At 40.4% G+C, this 20,396-nt stretch overlaps 1 protein-coding gene and 1 non-coding gene across 3 annotated transcripts in view; both read left to right on the top strand.

Moving 5' to 3' along the window:
* Positions 1 to 20,396, top strand: part of JAZF1 (JAZF zinc finger 1) — a 336,562-nt gene that overhangs the window by 57,626 nt on the left and 258,540 nt on the right. The window contains exon 1 of one of the 2 annotated variants that reach the window (XM_035698655.2): positions 15,777 to 15,813. The exons of the other annotated variant lie outside the window; for it this stretch is intronic. Within the exon in view, the coding sequence (XP_035554548.1) occupies positions 15,792 to 15,813 (22 nt within the window). The 5' untranslated portion in view covers positions 15,777 to 15,791. Of the gene's footprint in view, positions 1 to 15,776; positions 15,814 to 20,396 lie in introns of those variants that run through there. 2 annotated transcript variants of the gene reach the window in all.
* Positions 5,367 to 5,474, top strand: LOC112670930 (U6 spliceosomal RNA). The gene has a single exon (XR_003143308.1). It is a non-coding gene; the product is annotated as a U6 spliceosomal RNA (small nuclear RNA).

Raw genomic sequence — 20,396 nt, 5'->3', positions numbered from 1 at the left:
CTGTAGATACTTTTAATTATGGCTCCATTAACCTCTCTCTGTGCGCTCCTGCTGTTACTAGCTCTCTCCTTCAGAGAGCTCTGGCTCCCAGCCGGGGCAGCCCCTGGCCAGTGCAGAAAGGTGAAGCATGATATGGCAGGCTAAAGGAAGCCTTGGATTTCATGGGTGCAGAGAGGGAGAGCAGTCTAGAATCTGGAAAATCTGTGTGCTTAGGGCCTCATTGTTTATCATCACTGAGATCTCCAGCTACCTGCTTGCAGTTAGATAATTGGAAAGAGGGCAACTGTATAGAACTAGGCAAATCCACCAGGGTGAGGTTAGTTAGGCCTCAGCTGGGCAGTAGCTCTCAGCAACTTGTCAGACAGCTTGGGAGCACATGTGTGGATTCCAGGAGGAAAGAACTGCACACAACCAGCAGTTCAGCCAGCTTCCCCCATCTCTAGGGACAAAGAAAAAGATGCCTGCCAGTCTGCAATTAATATTTATTCACTTTTTTTTTAAACACTTGATACTATGACTTAACCTCCCTAGGCCTCAGCTTTCTCAAGGGGCAAGATGGGTTTGATGAACTGGTGTCAGACATTTCTTTTGGCAGTAATGTTCTGTGATTAAGGAATCCTACTAGGAAGTGCAAAGAAGGGAAAAGTATCTAGTCTTCAGAGACCTCTGTTCTAATTAAAGAGTTTCGTTAAACCTATGAAAAGAAAACCCACACCCACATCCCAGAAGCACTGTATGAGATAAAGATGTCTCACACACACACACACAAAAGATGTCACACAAAGTACTAAGGACCCTTGCTGTGGGTGTAGGTGCCCAGGAAAAGCTTTAGGGAAGTTAGAGGGTTTGGATTGAGTGTTTGGGGGTGGGCAGGAGTTAGAGGGCAGGGAAAGGAGAAGGCATTCAGAGCAGAAAAGTGAAAAGAGGCCAGAGTGGGACATACAGAAAAGGCTGCTCTTGCTCATGACTGGATCCAACACGTAGTAGGGTTTTTTAAGGTATCATTGAATGTATAATTATGCCAGAATATAACTTCTGGTATAGATTTATTTATAGATAATGTTTATAATTATCTAGGAGGCTAGTGAGATGAAAGGCTGGAAAAAAATAGGTTAAAGTAAGATTAAATAGAAGTTTTATCTGTTCAATGATATGCCCCAAATGCCTAGAATTGTGCCTGGCCAAAAGGGGGATTCAGTAAATATTTGTCAAATGAATGAAATGATCAGTGATATGGTTCCAGGCTATCATGTAAGTAATGGGGAACACTGAAGGTTTTGGTACTATTTAAGAAAGGTACATGGCAATTGTTTGTAGAATTGTTTATAAATGGGGAGTGAAGCAAGAAGGAAATCAGTTAAAAGTATATGAGTTAGAAAAGACTGTCTTTTTTCTATTGGATATTCTTTCCTGCTTAGTCAAAGATTCGTTGACCATAGAGTTGAGGGTCCATTTCTTTGTTCTCTGTTCCTTGATCTGTGTGTCTGTTTTTGTGCCATTACCATACTGTCTTGATGAGTACAGCTTTGTAATAGAGGGTAAAGTCTGGAATTGTGATGCCCCCAGCTTTGGTTTTCTTTTACAACATTCCTTTGGCTATTTGGGGTCTTTTCTGGTTCCATACAAATTTTAGGATTATTTGTTCCAACTCTGTGAAATAAGTTGATGGTATTTTGATAGGGGTTACATTGAATGTATAGATTACTCTAGGTAGCATAGACATTTTAATAATATTTGTTCTTCCAATCCATGAGAATGGAACATTTTTCCATTTCTTTGTGTCTTCCCCAATTTCTCTCATGAGTGTTCTGTAGTTTTCGGAGTACAGATCTTTTGCCTCTTTGGTTAGGTCTATTCCTAAGTATTTTATGGTTTTGAGTGCAATTGTAAATGGGGTTAACTCCTTAATTTCTCTTTTTCCTATCTCATTGTTAGTGTTTAGAAATGCAACTTATTTCTGTGCATTGATTTTTTATATCCTGCCACTTTGCTGATTTCCTGTATGAGTTCTAGCAATTTTGGAGTCGAGTCTTTGGGGTTTTCCATATAGAGTATCATGTCATCTGCCAAGAGTGAGAATTTGACTTCTTTACTGATTCAGATGCCTTTTATTTCTTTTTGTTGTCTGATTGCTGAGTCTAGGACTTCTAAACTATGTTGAACAACAGTGGTGAGAGTGGACATCCCTGCTGTGTTCCTGACCTTAGGGAAAAAGCTCTCAGTTTTTCTCCATTGAGAATGGTATTCACTGTGGGCTTTTCATGTATGGCTTTTATGATATCAAGGTATATTCCCTCTATCCCTACACTGTGAAGAGTTTTAATCAGGAAAGGATGCTGTACTTTGTCAAATGCTTTTTCTGCATCTATTGAGAGGATCATATGGTTTTTGTCCTTTGTATTATTAACGTAGTATATCACATTGATTGATTTGCAGTTGTTGAACCACCCTTACATCCCAGGAATAAATCCCACTTGGTCTTGGTGAATAATCCGTTTAATGTACTGTTGGATTCTATTGGCCAGTATCTTTGTGAGAATTTTTATATCCATGTTCATCAGGGATATTGGTCTGTAAGTCTTCTTTTTTTTGGGGGGGGGGTGGTCTTTGTCTGGTTTTAAGATCAAGATAATGCTGGCCTCCTAGAAAGAGGACAACCACATGTAGAAGAATGAAACTGGACCATTTCCTCACATCATACATAAAAATAGACTCAAAATTGATGAAAGACCTACATGTGAGATAGGAATCCATCAGAATCCTTGAGGAGAACACAAGCAGAAACCTCTTTGACTTTGGCTGCAGCAACTTCTCATGAGACACGTCTCCAAAGGCAAAAATGAACTATTGGGACTTCATCAAGATAAAAAGCTTTTGCACAGCAAAGGAAACAGTTGACAAAACCAAAAGGCAGCCTACCGAATGGGAGATGATATTTGCAAATGACACATCAGATAAAGGCTACTATCCAAAATCCTATAAAGAACTCAAACTCAACACCCAGAGAACAAATAATCCAGTCAAGAAATAGGCAGAAGAAATGAACAGACATTTCTCAAAAAAAAAAAAAAAAAAGGCATACAAATGGCCAACAAACACATGAAAAATGCTCAACATCACTTGGCATCAGGGAAATACAAATCAAAACCGTAATGAGATACCACCTCACACCAGTCGGAATGGTTAAAATGAACACATCAGGCAATGATAGATGTTCGCGAGGATGCAGGGAAAGGGGAATCCTCTTACACTGTTGGTGGGAATGCAAACGGGTGCAGCTACTCTGGAAAACAGTATGGAAGTTCCTCAAGAAGTTGAAAATAGAGCTACCCTATGACCCAGCAATTGCACTACTGGGTATTTACCCCAAAGATATAAATGCAGTGACCCAAAGGGGTGCCTGCACCCCAATGTTTATAGCAGCAATGTCCACAATAGTCACACACACACACACACACACACACACACAATGGACTGCTACTTAGCCATCAAAAAAGTGAAATCTGGGCAGCCCGGCGGGAGGGGGGTGGGTGGAACTCAGCGGTTTAGCGCTGCCTTCAGCCCAGGGTGTGATCCTGGAGACCTGGGATCCAGTCGCATGTCAGGCTCCCTACATGGGAGCTAAAACCTACTCACCCTCTGCCTGTCTGTCTCTCTCTCTCTCTCTCTCATGAATAAATAAATATTTAAAAAAGAAAAAAAGTGAAATCTTGCTATTTGCAATTATGTGGATAGAACTAGAGGGTATTATGCTAGGCAAAATAAGTCAATCCGAGAAAGACAATTATCATATGATCTCACTTATATGTGGAATTTAAGAAACAAAACAGAAGATCATAGGGGAAGAAAGGAAAAAAATAAAAGAAGACGAAATCAGAGAGGGAGGCAAACCATAAGAGACTCTTAATCATAAGAAACAAATAGGGTTGCTGGAGGGGAGAAGGAGGAGGGGGGATGAGGTAACTGGGTGATGAGCATTAAGGAGGGCATGTGATATAAGGAACACTGGGCCTTATATAAGACTAATGAATCACTGACCTTTACCTCTGAAATCAATAATACATTATATGTTAATTAATTGAATGTAAGTAAAATTAAAAAAGCAAACAAACAGAGTATATGAAGTAGGCACAGACCTGGTCATGAAGACGGTCTGAAATTGGAAACAAAAGGGAAGGGCAAGATGGGGGATATCACAAAGAAATACTAGATAGGTGGCTGTCATAGGGTATGAAAAGAATCAGAGGATGCCTAAGGTGTAAGGTGGTATGAAGAAGGAGTTTGACTAAATTGGAATATAACAATATTATTGATACCGATAGGAAACAGAATTTTGTTGGGGGGGAGGACGATAGGCATTAATGGTTAGTTTTAAGTACTTAGGTATGATATGCGGGTGAATTGCCTTCACTAGACATTTGCGAATTAAAAAAAGTCGAAATTCAAGAACATCATCTCGGGGACAGAGATCAGGTTTGTGAGCCTTTCTCAAGAGTCTGCAGGCTGACGTGGGAAACAACAGCTTGAGGGGAGGAGGATATAGGGAGACAGGGAGGCCACCTCAGAAATATCAGGAGTACAGCCTCTGTGTTCACAGGTCTGTTGGCCTCTACTTCAGCTCTGTGTGTTTTAGAAGCATCACAGAGGTCAAGGTGCCTGGTGGCACAGTAGGTTAAGCACCCAACTCTTGGTTTTAGCTCAAGTCATGGGATCAAGCACCGCATCAGCCTCTGTGCTCCACTCAGAATCTGCTTAAGATTCTCTTTCCCTCTCCCTCAACTCCTACCTCCCCACTGCCCACCCCCTCAAATAAATAATTTTTTTTTTAAAAGAAACATCACAGAGCTCTCAGAAGCTATGTGTCGTTCCTGTCTGGGGAAGCTTTTACTCCATAGGATCCTCCTGACCCACTTCCTCAGCATTTCCTTTATTTCCTATGTGGGATCATTTTGTTGCTGTCATTATTTTCCTGGTACTATTATCCCCTATGTAAGATTTTATAGTTCATGTCTAATACATGAGCATCCCTGTAGGAACTGATCCTCTTGCTATTTTTGAAGGTTATGCTGCTTATAACTCTGTGTGTGTGTGTGTGTGTATGTGTGTGTGTGAATAAATCTCTTAGAAACTGAACTGTAATAACTAATTTTACAACCTCGAGAGGCAGGGAAATATGTGCAGTATGCATTGATTGGATAAAACTTGAAGGCTGGTGTACATGATATGAATTAATATTGGAGAAGGACTATAAATACATAAAATACTATACTTTTCTCATTTTACCTTAAAAATTCCAGTTTATTGGAAACTTTTGAATAGAAATAATTGGGACTGTTAAGTCTTTATTAAAGAATATTATTTGTCATGTTCATTTCAGTAGCACATATGCTAAAATTGGAACATTTCAGAGAAGATAAAATTACATGGCCCTTTGCAAGGATGACATGCAAATTTGTGAAGCATTCCGTATTTCTATTTACCTTTATGAAAACACACACACTTATATATATATAAAATCACTTTTCACTTTTCCAGATGAGGTGAATCAGATATTTTCTGAATTGCCTTTCTGGGTTTTTTTTCTCCTTTCTTTCTTTTTCATAAATCTTTTGGATGTCACATTGGTGAGCATATAAATGAACTTGGATAAACCAGAATTCTGTCATTGATGGCAGTTTTGTCAAACCTTTTAGAGATTTTAAGTTATCTCTACACACAATGTGGGGTGTCAGACTTAACACCCTGAGATCAAAAGTTACATGCTCTACCAAATGAGCCAGCCAGGCATCCTGAAAAATCTGATATTATATTGTTTTTACTTACTTACTAAGCTTTATACTCAGCATGGGGCTTGAACTCATAACCCTGAGATCAAGAGATACAGAGTTTTGCCAAACTTTAATTTTGGTGTACTACTTGCCTTTTAAACAAATTATTGTGAAAAATAATTTAGCAACTTCCAAATTGTAAACTTCTCAATGACAGTCTGCATCTGTATATCTCTTCAAGTCAAGCATCTGTTGAAAAGATACTGATGATGGGGGAGGAAGGATAGTGCTGTATAAGTGCAGTTTCATGAAACTTGGCAGTTTTCATAAATAAATTGAATAACATAAATTGTATTTACCTCTTTGGTGTCTAGACTAAAGAATTAGAACCATGAATTTATAAAAATTCAGGTTGCTATCTATACAAATAGAAAAGTATTTAAAAATTATGTTTCCAATGGGATGATGATGAAATATTTAGTATATGGTATTGGGCCAAGTGGGTAGGTATCTGGAGAAAGATGCATTTGGGGCAGTTCAGGTAGCTCAGCGGGTTAGCACTGCCTTCAGCCCCGGGTGTGATCCTGGAGACCTGGGATCAAGTCCCATGTCGGGCTCCCTGCATGGAGCCTGCTTCTCCCTCTGCCTGTGTCTATGTCTCTCATTAAATAAATAAAATCTTAAAAAAAAAAAAGAAAAAAGAAAGATGCAGTTGTTCTATATCTCATACCATTCAAATAAATTCCATCTTGATTTAGTTCATTTTATATGATGATTAATGTGGTATTCAAAAGAATGATGACAGAGAAAGGAACAAGAAATCAGGAAGGCAATTTATAAATTGTCTGGTCTACCTCAGTTGGAAAAAGTGAAAAATGATGTTTCTAATAAATATTTCAAAATATGAGTATATATTCATATCTGCTTAAAATCATAAAAGGATTAGAGGGGTGCCTGGGTGATTCAGTTGGTTAAGCATCTGACTCTTGATTTCAGTTCAGGTCACGATCTCAGGATTGTGAGATTGAGCCCTGTGTTGGTCTCTGCACTCAGTAAGCAATCTGCTTGAGATTCTCTCTCTCCCTTGTGTCCCCTTCTGGAGGTCATGCATGCTCTTTCCCCCTCAAATAAATAAATCTTTTTTAAAAAATCATAAAATGACTAGAAAAAACATAGGTAAATTCCTTTGTAACCTTAAATAAGGCCCTTTAACTATGACTTAAAATTCAGAAACCATTAAAGAAAACAATTGATAAATTTGGGTAAAAACTTTATCTGGTAAAAACCACAATAAGAACATTCAAAAGACAAATGACAGGGAAAAAAAAACATTTATAGTGGGCAAAAGACTAATCTGTATATAAAGAGTTCCTACAAATGAATAAGAAAATGACTGTCAGACCAATAGAAAAATGGGCATAGGACATGTTCACAGAACATGAAACATAGGTTGTCTTTAGACCAAAGAAAATATCTTCAAACTCCAACATAAGAGAAATGCAAATTTAGACTGTGTTGAAGTAGTACTTTTCACTTCATCAGATTGGCAAAAATTCTAAAGTGTGATAATTATATATTATTGACTAGATGTGGAAAAATTGTCAGTGTACTTCTCGTAAGATTACAAAATAGCACAGCCTTTATGAAGGCCAGTTTGGCAGTATCTATCGAGATTACAAATGCAATTACCCTTTGACCCAGCAGTTTGGCTCTGGTAATTTCTCCCTGCAGGTACATCTGAATACATATAAAGTGACGTATGTAGGAGGTTTTCATTAGACCATTGTTTGTAATAGAAGAGATTGGAAACAATTCAAATATCCATTAGTGGAAGGCTGGTGAAATAAACTGTGACCCATTCATACAATTGAATATTGTGTAGCATTTAAAGAAAACTTGGAAACTCTTTATGCAGTAATATGGAAAAATCTTCAAGATTGTGATTAAATGAAAAAAGCAAGGTACAGAACATTTTATGTAGTATGCTACCTTTGGTGTAGAAAGGGGATAAAATCGGAGTCTACAGTCATATCTGCTTGTATCTGCATGAAGAAACATTGAAAGGATAAACAAAGTCCATAGAAATGATTGCCTTTAATGGGTTGGTGGCAAATGAGGTGGACAGAAAAAGGGTGGGAACGGTATTATTTGTTAGATACCTGGTTGTGTTATTTTTACTTGTGAACCATGTGAATTATTGCCTATTCAAAACAAAAAGTGGGGCGCCTGGGTGGCTCAGTCGGTTGAGCAGCCAACTCTTAGTTCATGATCTTGGGATCCTGGAGCTCTTGGGATTGAGCTTGGTGTCAGGCTCTGCACTGAGTGGGAGTCTGCTTAAGGGTTCTCTCTCCCTTTGCCTCTCCCCCACTTAAATAAATAAATCTTTAAAAACAAAACAAAAAGTAAGTTTCATATTTGCAAAATGTCATTTCAGTGGCAGTTTACCTATGTTCAGGGACTGGAAATATCTGCTCAGAGCTTTATTACAAGTCCCTTGTTTGGACTCCTGGCTGCAGTATCCTCAGTGGGTCTTGCATTTTGGTTTATCTAGAGCTGTCTGTCTAAAATGGTAACCACTGGCCAGTTCTGGCTTCTGAGTACTTGAAGTGTGGCTCATTCAAATTGAGGTATCCTGTTAAGCCTGCCAGATCTAGAAGGCTTAGTACAAGAAAAAAAGAATGTAAACTATGTCATTAATAATTTTTAAATATACTGATTACATGTTAAATGATAGTAATTTGGATTTGGGGGTTAAAATATATTATTAAGTTAATTTCACTTTTTTTTCTTACCTTAGATGTGGCTGCTAAAAAAATTAAAATTATATATGTGGCCTGGCTCTGTGGCTTGCATTTTATTATTATTTTTTGCACAGCACTGACATAGACTCCTGTCTACACTTGGCATGTCTGCCAGAATTACTTTCTTAAAGAAAGAAAAACAAAAACAAAAAACCAACTGAACATGGTTTAAAACTTTCATTGACTCTGAGATGCCTATAGAGACCCTTTGTAATGATCTCTGAGATGCTTCCTTTACCAGCTCGCCACACATAAACACTGCTTCTCTTCACTGCTTGGACTGCAGGCTCCTTCATAAATGTGAGTCTTTGAATGCTCTGTCTCTTCTGCTTGCAATGTTCCCAAATCTCTAAATTCTTTGCTTTAAAATCTCAAAATCTTTAATTTTTTTTATTTGCTTTAAAATCTCAAAAATTCTTTGCTTTAAAAACTCTCTACTCATTTTGTAATGCTAGTTCACATGGCCCCTTCTTCTTTTTTTTTTAAGTTTGTTTATTTATTTATTTATTCATGAGAGATGCAGAGAGAAAGAGAGGCAGAAAAAGAAGCAGGCTCCATGCAGGGAGCTGGACGTGGGACTCGATCCCGGGTCTCCAGGATCAGGCCCTGGGCTGAAGGCAGCACTAAACTGCTGAGCCACTGGGACTGCCCCACATGGCCCCTTCTTTAATGAAATCTCCCCCTGGTTCCTCTCTCCTGTTTCCTTCTAACACTTGTCCTTCTGTGTTCTCACACCTATCACCTAATACTGCCATTAATTTTTTCAAGGTATTGTCTCCCTCACCAGACTTGTGAGCTCCTTAGGGACAGAACCCATCATCTCTGTATTCCCGGAACCTGAAACTGCCAGGAAATAAACTTCAAAAAATCACTAGGATAATGAGGTTGGTTGTGTTTCGTTGAGAGCACCCCATGCCCCGTTTGCCTGGCTGGTGCTTCTGTTTGTCTGGTCTGTATATTAACAAAATCAAGTTCAAACCTCGTTGGTCTTCTCTTAGTTAAGAATAGGCCTCTTTGGAATATTCTAGTTTTGAATTAACAGTCCAGCCTACCTATAGGCAGAAGATTACAAATTGCAGAGACATCAGTAGCACCAAACTCATAGTCAGTCTTGGTCTTCAGGGTTGTGTTCAGACTGGAAGCTGAGAGGTGTTTGTGTTCAGTCAGAGAGCAGAAATCTCCAGCCTGGCGGCATGCCCGTGTTTCCAGAAGGTAAAGGTAGCAGGTGGTTGCCAGGAGGTGAAAGCACTGGTGGAGCCTTGCCAGCCACAAGAAGGCTGCGAGCTGGGATAATGTTCTCCACGGTCTTGTCCACGGGCTCTTCAGTGACCATCTCTGTTCAAAGTCATTCCTGCTTGTCAAGATTTCCATTGTCTTTCTCTTCTACTTGTGGGGACTTGAGCTTTGGCCTGAAAGAGAAAAGAAGAGTAATAAATGGACTATTCAGGATCTGGGAAGCAAAGAGTTTTTAGAAGGAAAAAACTTTGCAAGAAACTTCTCTCCTTAGTGAAATACCTGAAAGGGCTCATGTTTACACCCAGATTTTAGAAGCTTCCTTCTCATTGTTCAGAATGTTTATTTCCTATATAATGATTCAGATATTTTCACTAGGCAGAGCTTCTTGTGCAGCTCTCATAAATCAGTTGAATGAGGAGTTCTTTCTTTTGCAAAACTTTGAGGGCTGGTAGGGTAGTAGAAAGCACAGTGTCTTCAAGGGACTAGGAAAACATGTCTGAACCCAGGATTGCCACTTACCTAGTGGTGTGAGCATAAGCAAGTTACGTCACCTCTTTTAGATGCATTTCCCGTAGAATGAGGTTATCAACACCTCCTGAGTTGTGAACATTACAAGAGGCGAATGAATGCTGGTGCCTAACGGGGTGTCTGGCCCAAAGTGCATTTTGGTAAATAGGATTTACAATTCCAATATGAATATAGATTTTTCTCTTGCTACTTGTCTGGTGTTGAGTGAGCACATGAGCATGCCCGAGGCAGAAGAAGACTGTATCTGTTCGTAACTGTGCCAGAATGCAGTGACCACTCCAAAGTGGCAGTCCTCACTAGCTGCTCTTCAGAGCCTCTCCATCACCTCAGGGAGTGAGCAGGTGGGTAAGGAGTCCTGGCTTTGCCGTTAGTTAGTCCCACAAGATTGCTGTCTATCTCCTTGGCCTTGAGTCTCTGTTTGTAAAATGAAGGTGTTGATCTTCTCCATGTCTAAAATGTTCCAGCCCTGTCTCCATAAAGCAATAGAAACGGGCAGCTCGTGGTTCTATCTACTACATTGTTTTTAGGGTAGCAGTTTACTGCATTGGACTCCATCCACGAACCTAGAAACTGCCCAGCAAGCTCTGACACTTCCCAACAGCCCCATACCGGAGGGTCATTCCCCTTTGTCTTCAGTTTGTATCTCAAGGCCACAGTCTTCTGGCTGGGCTCCGTTCCCCACAGTCTGCTCTCATCTTCTCCTGGGATCCACCTGGCTACAGACACTCACTTTTTTCCGGGGATGAGATCTGTTCCTCGTCATTCTTCTGACAACGGAAAGATTAATCTTTTCTAAGAGGAAGATCATCATCAGGCTTTTTTTCTAAAAAGTAACTTTTGTGCTTAGTAAACATTTTTATGAGCCTTCTGCTTTCTGTTTGGCGCTTACCAAACAGAGGTTGGCCTCCTCTGCTTTCTTCCCTGCCTCCCCATCTTATCTGACTGCACACCTTGAGGGGCCTATCCTTCATTCTTGCTTGAGATAGATGAACACAGCACTTTTTATGCCTAATGACCAGATGATTCGAGCTGGCAGTAATCAAGATTTGTGGCTGATTATCATTAAAGGGTAATTTCGTTGCTGTTCACAATTGGTCTTGCTTAAACTCACTATTGCATTTCTTTTGTCGTATGATTAAAAAAGACAAAAATGCTCTTGGCAATAAACTTTGGCAAACAGGCTTCCTACATTCAGTTCTTTTTCAGACCAACTTTACAAATTTCAAGTGTGCCTTTCTTAAAGTAATGATTTGCCTGCTTTATATTACATATTCAAAATAAAAGAGAATTGAAACAGTTCATCATGGAGATGAATATTACAAAAACAGCATCTGGTTTGAATAATGAATTTTTTTGTCCAAGTTGCGCTTCATTGAATGAAACTAATAAAACTGCCCTCAATTGTTGTATCATTGACTTCTCTGTCACTAGCATTTGGTTCTTTTCAGTTGCCCACTTGGAGGCCAGTAAGGTTTCTTTCAGAAAGTTTGTTCCTAGTGGTACTTGTTTTAAATAACTCTCAGACAGCCACTATTTCTGTCACCAGCTGGGTGGAGGTGATGATACACCAGGATCACAAAATCATAGGTTTGGGACATTTCAAGTATCTTCTCCACCAGTCAAGCTTTTGGAACAAGAGCAAAGTGGCAAAAAGGAGCTCTAGAGTTAGAATGATGAAAGATTAGATGTTGGCATAGCACCATGATTTCCATACAATTCATGGTTAGGTAGGCAGCTGTACCCAACTTGTTTCTACCTTGAATCCTAATGCTTGCAGAAATGTAGTGGTACCTGGTAATGATAATACTATGTGGAGGGTACAAAGCCACTATTGCTACTCTTACTGATAACACACAAGCATATAACATGCACAGAGACAAGCCTGGGAAGTCTCTGGAAAGCCAATACATTTTTTTAAAGATTTTATTTATTTATTCATGAAAGAGAGGCAGAGACACAGGTAGAGGAAGAAACAGGCTCCATGCAGGGAGCCTGATGTGGGACTCAATCCCTGAACTCCAGGATCACGCCCTGAGCTGAAGGCAGACACTCAACTGCTGAGCCACCCAGGCGTCCCAGCCAATACATTTTTTTTGCTACTAGGTTTTCTGATCCACGGGTATCAATGCTGAGTATATTTATAGAGCACTTTCAGATTCATCATTTGATTTGACTTTCAGAAAACCACTTTAAGATGGATAGGGTAGATCCTGTTATCCTTCTTTTACAAGTGAGGAACCTCCTCAAAGAAGTTCTGTGGCTGAGTCAAAACCTACAGCTGTCATATGGTAGGAAGAAATGATATTTTATAAAGGCCTAGTTTTACATTTTATCACAAAGCCTGTATGACATGTAAGGATAATCCTGTACTACACCTGCTTTTTAAAATTTTTAAAATTCAGTTTAATTAACATATAGTGTATTATTAGGTTCAGAGGTAATTTAGTGATTAATCAGTTGCATATAATACCCAGTGCTCATTACTTCATGTGCCCTCCTTAATGTCCATCCCCCAGTTACCCCATCCCCCACCCACTGCCCCTCTAGCAGCCCTCAGTTTGTTCCTTGTAGTTAAGTCTCTTAATGGTTTGTCTCCCTCACTGTACTACACATTCTACTTTAATAAAAAGCTGAATGAATGAGCGAATGAATGAACAAATGAAGAAACAAAATAAAATCCTAGCAAATAAAACACTAAAGAGAAATATCCTCAGGAGTCAGGTAGTAAAAACATGGAAGCAAAAAAGTATTTTTTCCTGTGTATTACTTCTTTGCCTGTATTTGGAGTTGGCAAGGATGCAGACAGGCTTGCAGTAGATTTGAAAGATATAATTGAATTTCATTGAATTGGCATTATTAGCTAAATAGAAAAGTAGGAGAATATTCTTTTACATAGGTAAATACTTTGTTACATGGATTGTTACCAAATATGAAACCAGTGGAGACAACCAATTTCCTACTTTCTTCAACCAGGTGTAGGTCCCTAGCAAGAGAGCCTTTGGGAAGCTGCTGGCAAAATCATGGTGGTTGTACCTCATGTCAAATAGATCTCAAGCATTCTCCCCACTCAGCTTTAGAAACAACAACGTATTACCAGTTGTGTTTCCATCTGTACTCTTTACAAGAATAAAGGGAAGACAGAAATTTGGGGTGGAACTGAAAGGCCCTGTGAGGCAAGGCTCATAGGTGAGGGAATGATCTCAGGTAGCTGTCTGGTAACCCTGTGGCCTGGCATGTGGGGGAACACCATCAAATATGAATCTTTCAGGATAGTGGGACAAAAACAAAAAGTACATCCCTTTCTCAACAGAATGCCACCTTTGAGAAATCCTGGAACCCTTGCTCTTAATTTTCTCTGAAGCTTTCTAATTATAGTTCCTTGTAGTTGGTTGTGCTTTCCTCTTGATCATGCTTTTTAAAATTCTAGCTCTTCAGGAGCCAAATGGATGTTTGCCTTTTTACTAATTAATGTGTGTAATATGCAAGAGTCCTTAAAAAGTATCTAGTATACTTTGTGATTTAACCTTTGTGGGCTTCATCTGAGGTTCTTTCCTGATGACACTTTGTTGGATCCTACTTGTAAAATTCACTTAGGACACTTAAGTTTCCAGACCTCAAACCCCTCTTTTGGGTTGGCCCATTCCTTCTTCACCTTTTGGCCCGGTTTGGCCATCAACAGATGATGCAAGGTAAGTACCCTCCCTCCCATGTTTCTCATGGCTGATTCCTAAGCAGGGCTTGGCAGAGACAGACTAATGAATGGAAAAGGTTCTGATTTAGTAGCTGATGGACAAGGTTTGGGTCCCAGTTCAGCCACTCGCTTGCTGTATTCTCTAGGACAAGTTGGTTAATTCGTACACACCTTGGTTTCCTTGTATGTAAAGTGAGTTAAGATCTATTTCATAGTGTTGTTGAGGATTGATTGAGATGGAATCGTTGGAAGTGCTTTACAACATATTTACTACTATTATTGCAGATGCTCTTTCAAGAAGAGTGGCTGATATACAAAGAAGGTGCTTAGATTATTATCAGATGAATCATGCAGGAAAGGTAGGATTTCAAGATTTGCCTGAATGAGGAAAGGAATAAGCCATTCCCTATCAAGGCACCTCGTGGGATGATCAGACCAATGAGCGGCTGAGTAAGTGCATGTTACAGGAACAAAGAGAACTGGCAAGAAAGAGGGAAGACATAGAACATGAGCTGGTTTGTTGATATCAGGGTGATGAGAGATGAGCTCCAAAACCAACAGTGCAGGCTCTCTTGTCACAAAATGTAAGAAAAAGGAGCATCATGGGCAGGCTCCTAGTTTGAAAGTAGGATGCTGGTGACCTTGGAGACTGAATGTATTTGGCATTGCTGGAAAGGTAAACATGAAGAGAGGTTGGAAAGTTAATCCAACCAAGAAATGAATTGGGCCCGGGTACAACTGTGTGCGCTAGGAGAAAAGCAAAGCTCAGAGCACAGTACCTGGCACAGAGTAAGTGCTGAGTAAATATTTGTCGAATTAGTAAAAGGGCACAATAAAGGTGGTATAGAGAACCAGTTGCAGAATTGAGGTGTAATCTCAGATTAACCTTCCCACTGCCTTCTGAAAAAGCCCTAAAGGAAGGAGTCCTTGCATCCCACCCGAGGGAGCCTCTATAGCCCAGGGAGGGCATTGTTTACCCTCTACAGAGCACATGGTTTGTTTTTTTGTTTTTGTTTTTTTTTCTCAGCCTAGTGAAGTGAGATGTGCTGGGGTAAGATGTGATATATAAGCCTTTAGTCTTATGTCTCTCTGTTTTAATTTGCAGGCCACTGTTCGCTAATAAATCATCCCTATGAAATTGTTTTAGTTCTATTTTAGGATCTGAAAAGTGGAGCTTTGTGTGCATCCTTTGACGGTAAACTTAGCATGTGTGTCCAGTGCTGGTAATGGTGACTTTGTATTCCTTCCTTTGAATCACTGTTGTAGTGGCATTTTGCTCTGATGGTGTCATAACCCCTGAGGTCATTCACGTCTGCCGTTCCTCCGTAGGGTTGCCTATGTTTTACTGAATCTTGTGTCTTGTCTTATTCCTGCTGGTCTGCCCTGGCAGCCTCTGGCTTCAACTCTACACTGGAATTTTTGGATTGAGAGGCTAGTCAAGCCCTAGATCCCCATATTCCTGGCTCCTTTGTGCTACACCTGACAAACCACATCTTCCAGTGAGGGTCTCATCAATCTGGAGTGAGGAGCACCGTGACTACAGGTATCCAGAACATTCTCTGCCCTCCACAGCTCTTTTCTTTCCTCTGGGTCATCTGGCACAAAGAGGACCACTATTCTTGGTTGCATTCTCGGCAGGTGACTCGGCTCGACTCCACTACAGTCTAACATAGTCTGTTAAATTAGACTGTGTAGTGTGTCTGTGGCTTTTAAAATATACAGAAGCGCTTCAAGAGACCGGTTGAAGAACTCAGCACATGAGGAGATATGCCTCAAGAGGCCTCACTCAGTAAGAGCTGGAAGCGTACTCTCCTGGGAGGGAGGTTTGTGGTTTCGTTGGTATTTAAGGGACAGATAAAAAAGCACACCTGTAAGACTGGGAGATTTAGGTGACAGATTAATTTGATGTTTGTAGCTTGAGTCATTTGGAATTGCTTCAGTTTAGATGCTTCTGCCGCAGTTAGAGATTTGTAGTCTCCTTTCCTGAGACAAAACAACTGGGGTATAATTTAAATGACTTTGCTAAACCCGAAACCCTATAACCCTCAGATTTCTCCAGTCCCAGTCTGTGCTAGCCCACTAGACCACTGGGCCTCTGCGGAAAATGGAAGTGCAAACATGTGTACTTGTATTTCCTGGGTTCGGGATAATTTTGTATCTCCTGCTCACATGGAGTACAGTATTTCATAATGGTATGTATAGTGTTCTGAGCTGAAAGAAGTATTTATATGGAGCCTCTCAGAGGTATGCCTGGTATGAAAACCATAAGTGATTTGCCTCACTGGTTTGTTTAAAATTTTCAAGCATAATGCTGAACTAACATGGATTTTATTCACTGGCTCTCTTTACAGTGGAGAGAAAATGACCATGTGGTAAATGAAATAAATATACTGGACTTGATCCTCATAGCAAGAGAGGCCTGTAATGTTTATGTTAAAAGGTGATCCTCTGTTCCTTCTGCTTGGCAGAGGGCCTGGATGTATAATGAGGTATTAACATGTGTCAGATCTTGTTTCTCCCTAGAAACTGGTGTTGTCTTATAACACTTGGGTTCTATTTATTGAAATGATGACACACTGCCATGGGTGCACCGATGCATACCTAGCCAGGTGCAAGTCTCCGTGAGAGGCTGATAAAGGGAGTGGCCATTGGAACATTAAGTCCAGATTTCCTGACTTGTGTGTGATGAAAATTTCAAATCCAGTGTGGAGTCAAAAGCAAGTGAGAAAAAAAAAATCATTGCTCTTTGGAAGAAAAACATGTCATGTCAGCAATATTAGAGGATTTCTGTGTGCTGATATAGATTCATTCATTTTCTCTAGTTTCACTATAATAAATAAAGTATTTCATATGCTGAAGTAGACTCTAAGACACCATCCAAGTGAAGATTATTCTTGATACCTGCTGAAAACCTCCACATATGCTTGGATTGGATCCTAGCAGAATGGATCATAGGCTTGCCTGTGTGTCCTTAAACATGTCCTTAAAACAATACTTCTGATTCTTCTTGGGAATGCATTGTTTGCCCTGGAAGAGAGTCCAGATGCAAAATAATTTGATTTTTTGTTTTGTGTCTAATGAAGAAGAAAAAGCCAAGCTTGATGAGGATGAGATAGTATTGTCAACTAATTAGTCACTTACATAAAGTGAGAAATGAAAGCTTTTTCTCTAGAAACTTGTTTAATTCTTTTTGGTTGAAACTATCTTCATCCTGCTTCTTAGGTAATGCAGTCTCAACATGATGAGAGGAGAGGAGCAAGTCAGGCTTGGTATGTTCCTGACAAGCAAAATCTTACAATTAAGCTGATTAAGTATTTAATTGGTCAGCTTTGAGGATAGGGTCTTTAATGGGATATAATTTTATAAGTTGCTTCTTTCTAAAAGGGGCTGGAGAGAAGATGATGGAAATCCTTTTCTAAAAGTCAAAGATGGAATGTGATGGAACTGCTTTACTTCATCTCTGTGCATTCCCTAACTGGAGCAGGCATTGTTGCTGGGCTCAGGTGTCCCAGAATGCAGTTTTACTCGCTTGAAAACCCTCACACGTTCAGCTCAATTAGATTAATTGCCTTCCTCACCAGAATTCACAATGCTTTGCAGTTTAGCTGCAGTAACTGTTAGTTCTGCAAGTAGAAGTTACTATTACTGGCCTCTAACAGGCCATGGTTTCTTTAGAACTCATGTAGAGGAATTTTTAACAGCCATTCTACCCAAGACAGAGTAGAGGTTAGTAAATCTGTCCTCAAGCTGAGTTTTCTACTGGCTGTGAAACATCTGCATGGAGAAGAGAGGTCTAACTCTGTATCATTTCTGTGTGGCACCACCATGAGTAATTAAGTAATTCCAGGGGTGTTATAATGAAACATGCTATTGTCTGTATCTCCTAGAGTTCATAGAGTATGTTCTATATTCTTGATTTCCTGATGGAGACCACTGAGCTGAACCCAGACTTTTGTCCATTGAGAATTTACACAGAAACTTACCATGGGTGAAATCTGATTATATCATCAAGGCCAAGCAAAAGTCAAGGACAGAGTCCTGTCCCCTTGAGTTGTGTTCAGCAGTATTTCTGACACAAAAGAGGGGGATTGGGCACTCTTAGTTTTTTTCCTCCTATTCCCCAAGGGAAGGCAAAAATCCCAGCCTATAAGATCATCATTTGTAGGGTTAGACATTGAGTGGATTTCTGAACCGAATTCTTTCCAGAATCCTAGCATTGTGGGAATTCTCAGTTACTAATCTCTGTCCTTGAAATAGATAAGTAAAAAGGGAGTTGGGGAAGCATTGTTCAAGCATGCCTAATTCAGGTCATTCTGATAGGATTGGGGTGTGTCTTCAACATAACAGTGATGATAATAACACCATTTACTTAGTTATCAAAGGGTCAAATTATTTTTTTAAGATTTCATTTATTTTTGAGAGAGAGAGCACGAATGGTGGGAGGGACAGAGGGAGAAGCAAACTCCCCACTGAGCAGGGAGCCTGATGCAGGGCTCGATCCCAGGACTCAGATAATGAACTGAGCTGAAGGTTGATACTTAACCAACTGAGTCACCCAGGCACCTGTTAAAGTGTCAGATTATTTAGTAGTTAGTTTGACATGCTTTAGTTCATGTGTTCCTCACATAACCCTGATGGAGGTGAGGATAGGAACCCTTTAATACTGCTTATTTATTCAAAAATATTTATTCAGTGCCTACTATGTGCCAGGCTCTGTTTTAGGTATTGAGGATACAATTAGGAGCAAAACAATAAAACAAATTCCCACTTTTGTGGAACTTCTATCCTCACTGTAGGGAGACCAAAAAATAAAGGAAGTTATGTTGGGCAATGGAAGTGCTATGGAGAAAGGTAAGACAGGACAGGGGGTTAGGGCATGTGTGGAGGCAGGGGGAGCTTTGTCACCAGACTTATATAGCCTGGTTGGGAAATCACTTTGGTGAGAAGACATTGAGGTAATGGCCTGAAGGAGATAAGAAGGTAGGGAGGGAGATCTGCAGGAAGGCCAGGGGGGTTGGAGTGAATGAAGAAGAAGGAAGTGGGAGACGAGGTGGGGGTGTGCACATGTGGGCCAGCGCAAGGATTCTGGCATTTTGTCTGTGGGAGATGGAGAGCCTTTGGGAGTTTGGGCAAGAGAATGACATGATGGACAGACACTTTAATAGCATTATTCCAGCTACTGGGTTCAGAATAGATTGGAGGGGACAAGGGTGGATGCAGGAGACTGACTGGGGAGGCGGGTGGCCGTTGCCATAACAGAACAAAGGTACTGGTTCTGGACTAGGATGGTAGCTTTGAAGGTGGTGTGGAGTGGTAAGGTTCTGGGTATATTTTAGAGGTAGAGTCAAAAGGTTTGGGTTTAAGGCATGAGACAAAGAAAGAAGTCAAGGATGACTCCAGGGTTTTTGACCTGAGCAACTGGAAGGACTTGGTTACCATTAATGTTGAGAGGGTGACTAGGAAATAGGTTGAGGGCTAGAGAGGCAGATGATGACCTTCATTTGGGCCATGCTATTGCATTTGCAATGCCCATGAGTCCTCTAAATGATTACCTCCAGTGGGCAGTTATTGATACTCCAGTCTGGAATTCAGGGGAAAGGTTGGAACTAAAGATAGACATTTAGGAATAGTTGGGGGTATAGGTGGAACTGAAACCACAGGGTGAACAGAGCTCCTCGGAGGTGAGACTCAACAGAATGGAGAAGAGGTCAGGGGTCGAATCCCAGATACTGGGACAGTAAGGAGCCAAGACTCTGGCTGAACCAGTAATGGAGACAGAGAAGGAGCAGCCAGGGAAGTGGGAGGAAAGCAAGAGGGGACCAGCTGGAAGCCAAGCCAGAGTGTTGCAAGGAGGAGGGATGATCATCCCCTGTCAGAGTTACTGCAGGTCAGATCTGATTCCATCTATCAGTCATAAACGGAGACCACAATAAATGACTCACCAGGGGCCATGGTGGGGAGACAGCTGGGCTAGGGCTCAAAGTCAAGTCCAGTTTCTTTCTGCCAGGAGAGGCCTCTGGCTGTACCTGACCTTTGTGTGCTTATTTGAGGTCATCATGCACTTGGTGTGTTGTATTGTCAACCCTGCACTAGTCCTGCACAGTTCTTTCGGCGCTGTAACCCAGGCTTAATATGAATATTCTGTTCTCTCAAATCTTTTATATAAATATGGAATGGATGTTCATTGTAGGAAGATTGGAAAAACAGATAAGCAAAAGGAAAAAAAAAGTTAATATAATTAATAATAATTGCACCACTCAGAAGTGACCATACTCACAAATTGGTGTATGTCCTTCTGTGCTTTTTTCCAGCCATAGATTGTGGACATACATGTTCTTTTCAAAGGATTGATTCTGTGCTAAATATATTACC

Source organism: Canis lupus, chromosome 14, assembly GCF_003254725.2.
Source record: "Canis lupus dingo isolate Sandy chromosome 14, ASM325472v2, whole genome shotgun sequence".
NCBI classification, from domain to species: domain Eukaryota; kingdom Metazoa; phylum Chordata; class Mammalia; order Carnivora; family Canidae; genus Canis; species Canis lupus.
Note: the sequence above shows the minus strand (reverse complement) of the source record. Positions and strands in the feature narration are given on the sequence as shown.